Source organism: Diabrotica undecimpunctata, chromosome 9 (assembly GCF_040954645.1).
Source record: "Diabrotica undecimpunctata isolate CICGRU chromosome 9, icDiaUnde3, whole genome shotgun sequence".
NCBI lineage: Eukaryota > Metazoa > Arthropoda > Insecta > Coleoptera > Chrysomelidae > Diabrotica > Diabrotica undecimpunctata.
Window position 1 is genome coordinate 40,099,680 of NC_092811.1, and position 12,435 is coordinate 40,112,114.

The 12,435-nt window shown below is 33.3% G+C and overlaps 1 protein-coding gene across 1 annotated transcript; it reads left to right on the forward strand.

The window, feature by feature from the left end:
- The first annotated feature begins 437 nt into the window (after positions 1–437).
- Positions 438–1,013, forward strand: LOC140450546 (uncharacterized). Its single transcript, XM_072544202.1, has one exon. It carries the CDS (start codon positions 438–440, stop codon positions 1,011–1,013), a length of 576 nt encoding a protein of 191 aa, XP_072400303.1.
- Positions 1,014–12,435: the final 11,422 nt, after the last annotated feature.

Genomic DNA, 12,435 nt, shown 5'->3' on the forward strand with positions numbered 1-12,435 from the left:
CATAAAATGGGAACATGTAGCTCTTTTAAATAAATTGTAGCTTTTGGCTTATATACATATTTATGGTTTCTTTTTAACTCTTTTTCCAGTAACTATTTGAAAAACAAAAACGTGAGAAATTTAAAAAAATATATTTTTTTCAGATTTTTAGCTACTGGTGATTCATACAAAACGATTGGGCATAGTTTTCGGTTAGGATTTTCAATCGTTGCAAATATTGTGTATGAAACATCTGAGCCATATGGAACCAGCTGCAACCGATTTATATGCCAGAATCAACAAAAGAAATATGGGAAAAATCAATTCTAGACTTCAAAGATATCTGACAGTTTCCTAACTGTTTAGGAAGCATAGATTGCAAACATGTGACCATCAGATGTCCCCAGAAGAGTGGATGAAATTACTTCTCCTATTTAAAAAAATTTTCCAATGTTCTTATGGGAATTGTTGACCCTGAATACAAATTTATTTGTATAGATGTAGGTGGATATGGTAAAAATAGTGACGGTGGTATCTTTGAGACATCGGCTAGGGGCAGAAAATTTGCAAATGGAACCATGAATATCCCACCCAACAGACCATTAGCTGATGAAAATGATGAGATTCCGTGTGTATTATTTAGCGATGAAGCTCTTACACTAAGCCCCTACTTAATGAGGCCATATCCGTATAGACAAGCACGGAATGACGACTGCAAGGAGAGATTTAATTACCATCTATGCAGAGCCCGACGCGTAGTAGAAAATACCTTTGAAATATTGGCACATAAATGGCGCCTATTCTTCAGACCACTAGAAGTTAAAGTTCAAACAGCTACGAATTTTGTGAAGGCTGCATGCGTATTGCACTACTTACTGCGCACAAGAAACACTGATGAGCAACTTTTGCATTTACAAGAAAACTCTAATATACCTTTACCAGTATTTGAAAATCTGGCGATTGACGGAAGAAGAGCAGTAAACGGAGCTCTTGAAATACGTGAAAAATTTGTTACTTATTTTAGAAATTTATAATTCCAAACAAATAAAACACAGTACTTACCTTTTAAATTTAATTCACTACCAATCTGATCCCACATTTTAGTTTTAATATGTACGTTCTTATAATCTGGGTGGGGCATGTCGAACAATATCTCATTTTATTTTACCATTTCAATAACTTTTTCGATATCCATTTTAATTAGCAAATTTGCATCGACGCGACCAGCGATAAACGTAAACTGCTGCGTTCTGAACGCTAAAATAATTATATCGCCGTCCGAACGCTGCACAAATTCTTTTGATCGCCAGCAAGTCACGACAAGTATGTGCTGATACACTTGTTTTAATGCGACGAGTAGAATCGCGGTCGTCACCGTGAACGCCTTCGCGTATGCCATCGCGTCGTGATCGCGTAGGTGTGTTTTCCGCTTAAGTAAAGCTGCTATTTTCACTTACTAGTGCCTTCTTCTTTTTTGTGTGCCGTGCTTGTTTTCAAACGTTGATTATCGTCGTATTAACAAGCTGATGAAATGTTTCTCGGTCGGCAGCTAGATGAAACAATTCCTCGACTGTTTGATCTGTCGATTATCTAATGTTACGCAGCCAGGGCAGTTGTTTTCTTCTGACCTAGCGTTTTCCTTCGATTTTGCCCTGAATGATTAACCGAAGTAAGCGATATTTAGGACCTCTCATTATATGGTTGAAGTATTGGACCTTTCTTATTGTGATGATGTTGATCAATTCTCGCTCTTTGTGCATAGTCTCTAGCACACGTTTGTTAGATATGTGTGTTATGCACGGGATTCTGAGCATGCGACGGTAACACCACAACTCGAACGCTTCTAATTTATTAAAAGTTTTTATTTTTGTTATCCAAGTTTTACATCCATAAAACAAAGCGGACCAGACGTAGCACTTCAATACTTTTAGAGGTGTGGTCAATGAAAGATTTACACTGCACAATACAGAACGCTATATTCGTAGTACTGCACTATATTATCAACTTTTTCATTCTTATGAGCTACATGCCCAAATGCGACAAAACAAACAGTCCAAACCTGAGCTAGACTCGCATACTTCATCATACCCTGATGATTGTCAACATGGAAGTCAAAACCAGGACAATTTTTTTTTCTCCCACCAGCTAAAAAATGCTCTTTTGGGGTTGTGGTAGCAGTTTGTTTTTTGGAAAATGGTTGGAATGAGAAGGATATTTAAGTGTTCTGATTGGTTTAGAAAATACAGAGAGACGTTTTAGGGGTCGATGTGAGTTCTGCCAGGAGAAGAAATTGTAATTGTGCTTTGAAGGCCTGAAAACGACCCCACAGTTTTTCTGATACGACGGTGCTAATTAGCAGAGTTTTCGAAAAGTAAATTTTGTGAAAAGTTGTGTTTTGTGTTTGTGGAACGAGTTCAAACTGTGGTAGAAGGCAAAAGAAGTTGAAGAAATAGATGACATACTAGAAGGTGTTGTTTCTGGAGTTAGCAGTTTGAGTGAGGAGTTAAGCAAAGATTAATACATTTATAGAATTTAGAATTTATAGAATTCGAATTGTTTTATCGAAAACGATAGGCAGAGGAGAGAGCAGGAGGAAGTATGAGCGAGGGGATAGGTCACAATCGAGGGAGAATAAGGTGGAGTCAGCCATTTTAAAGACAAAAGGATAGTTTTGGTTAACAGAGACTATCAACCACGACCATCTATTTAGATCAAAGTTATTTGTTTTTAATTGTTTGTTTTTCTTAATAGAAAATAAAAGTAAATATAAAATTTTTGAGTCACTAGTAAAAAAGAAAATAAAAGAATAAAATAAGAGGTCTTTAATTCGGATATAAGTTTATTTAATTTTTTATTAGATTTATTTTATATTAAATTATTATTATTATTAAAGGGCTTATCTCAGGCTTATCTCTCTCAGGCTTATCTCTTTTTTATAAAAGAGCCCTGAGCCCTTTTATAAGATAACTTAGATATTGTTAGTTTTCTTCAAATTTTGAGAATACATTCAATTTTTGTAAGTAGAAATAAGTATTGAGTATTGAGTAATATTATAACACATGTACATAACAATATGTAATGAATGTAACAATTAATGTAATTAAGGAAATAAGTCTAAAGTAAATGTTCAAACTGTCCACTTTCAACGTCTATACAAGTTTGTAACCAATATTCAAATGACCGAGCCACATTTCTTAACATTTGTATGTCTTTTTTATTAAAAGCTTCTCTTATTCTATATTTCATATCATCTGGCGATTTTGGAGGCTCCTGGTATACAAGATCTTTTATGTATAGCGCTTCATGAAAAAATCAATTTTGGAGAAATACGGTGATCGCGGTGGACAAACAGTTGGTCCACCTCTGCCTATCCACGTCTCAGGAAAGTTATTGCTTAGATGATTGTGAATAGGAGCAGTGTGATAAACTGGATCACCGTCGTGTAAAAACCACATTCGTTGTCGAATATTAAGCGGTACATTTTGCAGTAGTATTGGCAAATGATTATTTAGAAAATCTAGATATTTATGGTATCATTTACAGTACCGTCAAAAAAATGTGGTCCAATCACATAATCGCCAACAATAGCACCCTAAACATTTATGGACCACCTAGTTTGATTATGAGTGTTAATAGGGATTGCTTAATGCATGCATGCGGTTTAATAGTAATGAAAATTATGCCGATTCACCGTTCCATTCAAAAAGCACATAATGGAAAAAAAATCGGTCTCTTTGCACATGCTACTGAGACCATTAACAAAAAGCTAATTTGTTTTAATAATCATCGACTGTAAATTCTTGATGTAACTGTATGCGGTAAGGATGCAGTTTATGTTTACGAAGGATTTTTGCCGCCAAAGTTTGACTAATGTTATGTTGAAATGAAATTTCACGGGTAATGATGTGAGTATCTTCAGTAATATCAGTAGCTTTTCATTTACTTAGAACAATTTTGGTTCTCTCATTTTTTTTTTTTCATATAAAACTGACCCAGAGCGAACAAAAGAATCAATTAATTTTTCAAAAGCTCTTGCGTTTGGCCTCCTCTGTTCAGGATATTGCTTGATATTGTAACGATAAGACTACCAAAGAGAATTGAAGTATTATTATAAAAATAATACCTCAATCAACCATGGGAGCTTATCGTCTATGTCTTGCTTACCTCAGTATCTCAAGTGTTCGTCTTGCCTTAAACTAGGGATTGAACCTGAACTCTTAGCTGATAGCAAATAAGACAAATTTTAACTAAACATATTTATTAAAAAGAACAAAAAACAAACAATAATCCACCCTGCCAAAGCTTAACAATAATTATTGATACTTATGACTTCAATGGGCTGCTTGTGTGTTGTAGATGTTAGGTCCTCCAATGGACAATAAATTTTCATAATTTGTTAAGGATTTAGGTTAGGTCCTCCATTGGTTAATAAATTTTCATGATTTGATTAATTCAGCCAATAAACTCGTGGTCAATAAATTTTCAAACTGGTCAATAAAATTGGAATGTTGTCAATAAAATCGCCAATAAACCCAGTAAACTAAAAATACAACAATAAATGGTATCAGAGACACATCAAAAGGGGTTTAATTTCCTTATTAAAACATCATAATCAATTCAAGAAGCGTGGTTTCGAAAGAATTAAGGTTATGAATATCGGAAACGCTGTCAGAATTATAGAATAAAGATAAAGATAGAAGTACTTACCTCAAGAGAATTTTGTAGACCATAAAATGAATCTTATAATAATGTTTGCCTTCTTTTATAAATTTCAAAAAAAAAAAAATTTTATTCCTACTACGTTAAAAAAGTAAACTGATAGAAACTAAGTGGGAGAGTGAAATGAAGTTAGCACATAGACACGCTTTTGTCAACATGGAACAGAGTATTTTAGTCTAGCGGACAGAAATAGAGAGGGCGAATATTTACTCTACGGGACAGAAAGAGAGAAAAGAAAGACAGGAGGAAGAAAAGAAAAACAGAGGGCGCCAACTACTTTTTAAATAAAAAATAGTAAAAAGAGAAATGAAGTTAAAGTAATTAATAAATTAATAAAGAAATTAAAATGAAATAATTATTTAAATATAAATTAATAGAGACGTGACGTTTATAACGTTACAATATATAGTCTGAATCCAAGTAAGCATTTTCTCGAACTTTTTCCTAATACCCAGATTATATCTGTTAACTCTTCTGCAAAAAAATTCATGTTTAACAATAAAATAATAATAAGGTAAAATAATATGAAAACTGTCACTTTCAAAGCCTACCGTTTATGGTTTAATAATATGAAAACTGTCATTTTTTTCAAAGCCTACTATTTTACCTTTTTAACTGACACAAATGGCCTTTTACTTATTAATAACTGCGCGTCACAATCGGCAGTTCGAAATGTTTTATTAAAAATTCCTGGCTTAGAATACTGTTGATATAACAGTCTAAAAATTGTTTCATTGAATATTGTTTTGCTTTCTGTTGAAACGTGGGGGAATGGATCTGTATTCGACAAGACACAAGCGCAACTAGAAAATAAAAATCAGTCATACTACAATATAAATATAAGCGAATATTATTTTTAAGTCTGGCATCTAATATTCAGTAACGAATCCCTTTGAACAAAAGTCTTTTCTTAAATTTATATAATTTTCGTAATAAGGAATATTAGTGTTAACTTTTAAACTGATTGAATAATTGCTAATATTTTCCGCTTTTAGTTAATGTAGAATAATCATCAAAAATATTCAGATACTGACATGATTCAAAATAGGAAATAGAAACATAGAAAAAATACACGTGTTTTTAAAAATCAATTTACTCAAACTTCATTACGAAACACCTTTTCTTTGTCTTTGTTCCAATTACCATCACGACAAATGTCAATTTATTTCATAAGAGAACCAATTTAAACATACTACTCTCGCTTTGATTTCTTCGACACTGTTTCTAATCATATCCTCACTTTTTCTTGTTAAAACGAAGAACCTGCGGAAATTACACCTATTAAGTAATCCAAATAAACAAAAAACGGGCTTCCGGCGTTTATACACCAAGTTTGATCCTGTTTTCTACTTTAGTGAATTGTATATGTACATAAAATTGCTCGAAAAGTTACTTGCGCTTTGTAGATGTCTAATTGTGTAATAAAATTGTGTGTTAACTCGATTGTTAATCTGAAAGTAAAAGTATAAAGGCCATTATTAAAAATCTAATGTAGGATATATCTTGAATTAAATAAAACTAGAAGTATAGACTTAATGGTTTATTAAAAACTAACCTCATAACCCATAACTAATCTTTTGTCAAGTACCTAATTGGCTACCTGGTGTCAGATAAGCTGGTTGGTTACTGCCAATACTATTACCATCGAGTACTTCAATGGCCTTCATATTGCCCCATTCAGAAATGAAATGTCCAATTTCGATTTTTATTCTAATAAAGGTTGAAATTCGTCTAATCTTCAGTTTCATTAAATCTTTCTGCAGCTTGCCACGGAGTTTATTCGATGAATTTTTATATTTAGTATAGTTAATATACTTCAGTAGTCCCTTCATCGATATCGGATTTTCAAAATGTTATCATGTTCCAGGTTTTCAGGTCTGTCTGATAATTATTAGCTTGGTACTTAATATTTTTTCATGGAAATAATAAATTCGACTGTGTATTTGTGAAGATAGGTCTTCTACTTTATAACATTTCTATAAAATATTAGTTTTGAGCACAATCCTAAAATATCTTTAATTATTTAGCTAATGGGTATGTAACTTTTTTTATTTCATGCTTATATAATAATTAGATTTTGAATGTGTATCAAGATCGATGTTAAATTTTGTAGATAATTTTTTTTTAGGTTCTTTAGCTTCACTTCTTCTCCTTTTGGCATCATAGCCCTGGATGGGTCTTTGCCTGTTTGGCTATGTCCTTTCATTTGGATCTCTCTTGCGCCCTTCTCCTCCATTATTTTACATTTATGATTTTCAGGTCGTCTTCCACGTCATCCAACCATCTCTTCCTGGTCATTCCTTTTTTTCGGCTTCCACTGTAACATCTTCTTTGTCGATTTTGTGTCTTCTTGTCGCTGAACATGTCCCAGCCATGACAGTCTTTGACTTTTTACAAATCTTATAATGTCATACTCTTCATTCAGTTCATTCACCTCGTCGTTTTTCCTGATTTTCCATGTGCCATCTTTCTCTTGCAACGGGCCATATACTTTCCTTAGTATCTTTTTTTTGAATGTCCTGAGTTGGGCTTTCTCTTTTTTCGTCATTATCCAGGTTTCACAACAATAGGTTACTACGGGTCTAATCAAAGTTCTGTAGTTATTTTGGTTCTTTTGTTTAATAATTTCGATGTCATCAATCTTTTATTATTACAGTATGTACGATTTCCACTGGAAATACGTGTATTAATTTCGCTATTTACAGAATTCTTCTGATTGATTTCTGTGGCCAGATATGTGAAACCATTCACACGTTCAATAGTATAGTTGCTATATTACTTTCATTCTAAGGTGTTCTTTTGATGGTCATGTACTTAGTTTTTGTTTCGTTTATTTTAAGCTTTTCTTGTGCTTCAGGATCAAGTTCCTTGAAAGTTTCCATTAGTCGTGTCTTGCTTCTACTAATAATGGTGACGTCGGCTGCATATTATTATGCAGACATTTGTACTGTTTCGGTGATTATATTGCCGGTTACATTGGTTTTTCTGATGACTGCTTCAAGAACTATGCTGAACAGCATGGTTGAAAGTGGGTCTCCCTGTCTCACCCCCATGTTGACGTCAAACAGGGAAGACAGTTCTCCATCTACTCTAACTTTAGAACGGCGTTAGAGACGGCTTTAGAACGTCATTTTTATGAGGTTGATATATTATTTTGATATAATTAGATTTCGGAGGTCTTCCAGCATTTTGTCTCTTTTTCAACAAAACAAACTTGTTTAAAGTCTATACAGATACTATATAGTTCTATGTCATATTTATAATCTTTCTTTTGTATTGTTCTAAGTATGAATATGTTGTTTGTAGTGACTCTATTTGGTCTAAATGAATTTTTAATCACCAATTATCAAAGTTTTGCCACTGCTTCCTAAAATTACTTGGACCCAAACTGATTCGGAAATATATAAAGCAATGTATAAAAAATCAGCACACAAGGGAGAATGTAAGCTTTTTAAGGCAAAGGAGGAGAGTAAAAAAAGCCAGCAATGGTGTCATGGTGAGTGCGCAAGAAAGAGGAAGCAAGTAATGTCATATCTTATGTCTTATATCTCAATGACGTTAAACAGGAATACAAGCACTTTTGTGACTTGAAAAAGAAAGAATTTTATAAGAATGCTACATTGAGTTTAAGGAATACAAAAAATTCAAAAGAATTTTGGAAGGCTGTTGGGCTGTATAAGTTTGGAAGTTCGGCCATTGGAGAAGGTGTTAACAGTTTACTGCAATATTTTGCAAGACATTTAAATACGGCGAATCCTGTGTTGTATGCAGATCCGTTTATCCTCAATGAACATTTAGACCGGCCATTTAGTATGAAAAAAGATATCATTGGATTTTTTTGAAACCAAATAAAGCACCAGGAATTGATAGAATTGCTGCTGAGTTCTACAAGTTTTTTCCAGAAAATGAAAAAGTGCTTATACTTGGGCTTGCTAATAATTTTTTTGTCAAACCAGACTTTCCTCAGGGTTTTTATGATGCAATAATTTTTCCTCTATGTAAGAAAGGAAACATGGTAAGAGCTGAAAGTTATCGAGGTATTTATAAATGCAATAACTAAACTCATTATGGCACTGATCTTAGACAGACTTTCCTCGTTTGTACAAAATGATAACATTTAAATGGGTTCCAGGCAGGATATAGAACCGGATATTCAACTATAGACAACATTTTCAATCTTACGAGTATAGTAAAAATCGAACATGAAAGGGGAGTAAAAAATGTTTAAGCATTTTTTGTGGACTTTAGTGCTGCTTTTGATACAGTTGATCGGCGGTTTCTTTTTTACAAGTTAAGTCACTTGGGATTATCAACTAAAGTGCTTAATTTGTTAAAAAGTATGTTAGCAAATACAAAATTAACAATCTGGTTAAATGAAGGTCTGTCTGAATGGTTTAACTGTAATGTAAGAGTGAGACAGGGATGTCTTTTAAGTCCATTACTGTTTGCGCTTTTCTTGAATAACCTACATGAAGCATTGGGAGACAGTTTGGAGATAAATAGTTTGATTATTAGACTTTTATTATATACAGATGATTTTGTTTTGATGGCAATCAATCAGAAGGTGTTATAGCAGACGATTAATCAACTGGAAAAATATTGAAGGATGTGGAATCTGAAAATAAATTTGGATAAATCCAAAATTCTTGTTCAGAAAAGGAGGTGGTGTGATCAAAGAATTTTGGGAACTGAATGATCGAATATTAGAGGTAGTGAATAACTATAATTATTTGGGAATGTTAGTATCACCCAAATTGTTGATGAAAGCTCATCTAAAAAAGCGCCAGAGTTTGGCAAAAGTGGCGATTCGCACGGCTTGGAGTAGTTTAGTGTCTAAGGCTGATATACCCGTTTTTGGCTAAAGTAACAGTGTATGAGTCAGTTGTAAGATCAATTTTGACTTATGGGTCTCAGGTATGCGGTCTTTTTGAGCACGATGAGGTGGAAATAATCAGAAGATTTTATATATTAAAAAAAGTTTTCTTGTCCAAGTTATTATCCTAACTTTACGTTAGATTTGGAGAAAGATATTGCTAGAGCCTATACAGTATGATGCAAATGTATGGAATAAATTTATTATTTCAGAAACAGACGATTTAAAAAAATCTTAAAACACGTCAATTTTAATTTTTGAATGACCATCAACTGCTATATATGTGTTGGACATTACGTCATCAGTGTCGGCTTAATGACGTAATCGACGATTTTTTTAAATACAAACCGAGGTTACCCGACAGCTCAGTTGAAAGGTTTCCTTATCGCCTTAACAACGATATAATCATTTGAATATTTATTTTTACAGGGTTAACCAAAACTGTTGGTTTATTAATACAATTAACTTACAATAAATGTTTACTTAAATACAATTAAATTACACCAAATGTTCAAATTGACGACCTTTAGCAATAATACAATGTGAAAGATGGGTAATAAATTCTTTCCTAACGTTTTCGATGACTTCAGGTGTTATTTATGCAATTTTCGTTCTGATGCGCTCCTTCAACTCTTCTACATTATTCGGTCGATTTTGATAAACTTTGCTCTTTAAATATTTCGCACAAAAAAAAGTCTAACGGAGTCAAATCTGGAGACCTTGGTGGCCATTCGACGGCCTCCCTTCTACCTATCCAGCTACCTGGGAAAACGTTATTAAGGTAATTTCGTACCTCAACGCCGTAGTGTGGGGGAGCCACATCATGTTGATACCACAAATCAGTTTTATTTGGAAATATCTGATTCAGCTGTGGTAACAGATAATCCTGAAGAAATTCTAGATAATGAGAAGCAGTTAAGTTTTACTCAAAAAAATATGGCCCTACAATTTGATTGTTTACAATGTCTGCCCAAAAATTCACCTTCTCGGGATATTGTGTCCTATACTCTTTCATCCAATGTGTATTTTCACTTGCCCAGGATTGATAGTTTAGCATAAAAAACGCTTCATAAAAAAAAGTACCTTTTGTATGAAATCCTGATCTCTGTTACATTTTTTCATAACGGTTTCGCAGAATTCGATCAAAGTCATCTTCTAATAGCTCCTGGACTAGATGTACGTTGTATATATGCCACTTCTCCTTTTTTAGCACTCTTACAACAGTTGATTGGTGGACATTATTATCTAGTGCGACCTGGCTAGAACTGGTACTGTTTCTTGAAACGGCAGTACAATGTCCAGTTTCTTGACTTCGGATATTGATTTTCTACCACTTCTGGGAAGATCTTTAACATGGCCGTTTCTCAAATTTTTTTTTCAATTTTACTTACTGTTGATTGAGTAATTGGTTCGCGATTGGGGTATTTAGCATTAAATAAATTACGAACTTCTGCTTGAGTCCTCACTCTATCTCCATAACCAATCTGATTAAAATCTCGATTCGTTCTGTTTCTGTTAGTTTCATTTTTGTAAATGCTGTTATTAATGCCGGCAAAAAACTCGAAGAGTAAAAATTTGACGTCTATTATTTGACAGATTTACAAATCATTTACAGATAAAGATGAGCCACTGACAATATTGATTTAAATATTATCGAAAAATAACTTGGAATACTTACTACAATAATTAATTTCAGATTATAATGTAGCATTGTTTGTTATCAATGTATTTTTTTACGCTATTTTGTTTTATTTCCAGTGGAGTTCCTTACTGTATATTAGTTCAGTGAATGAATATTTATTGTAATTCCATGTTACTTAACAAAGTTCATAATTTTGAACTTAAATAAATATTCAAATGATTACATCGTTGCAAAGACGATGAGGAGATCTTTCAAATGAGCTGTCGCGTGACCTCGATTTGTATTTAAAAAAATCGTCGATGACGTCATTACGCCGACACTGATGACGTAATGCCCAACACACACATATATATATATATATATATATATATATATATATATATATATATATATACGAAATGATAAAAGAAGGTTTTGTTCAATGTGTAACATGAAGGAAATGGAAGATGTGATACTATTTTTGAGAAAATGTTCGGTGTTGAGACAGATTAAGTTAAAGTGGTTTGGTAGAAATAAACTTAGTTTAGTGGAAGTAGTTACTATGATGAGACAGGGCAGGCTAAGATAGCAGCAGGTTATTGTAGGGAGTCATGGCCATATAGGTATGAGTTGGTGAGCCTATTTAATTACTAAATTAAATGGTAATTAGTATGGTGTTAGTTCAATAGGATAAAAATATCAAAAATTAGCATGAATGATTTGTTTGCGTATAGCTATTGTCTTTTTATCTATCTTGTCTAACTTGAAGATGACCTATCAAGAGAAAATCTTACCGTTTAAATTTCCAAATTTCCCACTAAAATAATAGTTTTGGGAGCAATATCTCAGCGTGGTGCTACACCTGTCTGTATAGTTAATGGTACTGTTGATAGTGCAAAATATTGTGACATCCAAAACGCTGTGGCGTTTTCAGCAAGATAATGCAAGATGCCATACTTCTGCTTATACTCAAGCTTGGATGCAAGAACACGAACTGGCAACAATTACTTGTCAGCAGCATCTCCAGATCTAAGCCCCATTGAAAAAATATGGGGACTGATGAAGATTGAAGTGGAACGAGTAGCGCCACGAGATAAAGAAGATTTGATTCGGTCAGTTTTACAGGCCTAGAACACCATTACCGAAAATTATGGCCTTGACCTAGTTTCGGGTGTACCTGGACGTTTAGTTAAGTGTTTAGATTTAAATGGAGGTTGTATAAGTAAATGAGATGAATTATTTG

Coding starts and splice junctions, on each gene's coding strand:
- LOC140450546 (XM_072544202.1), top strand. CDS start 438: ATGGGAATTGTTGACCCTGAATACAAATTTATTTGTATAGATGTAGGT.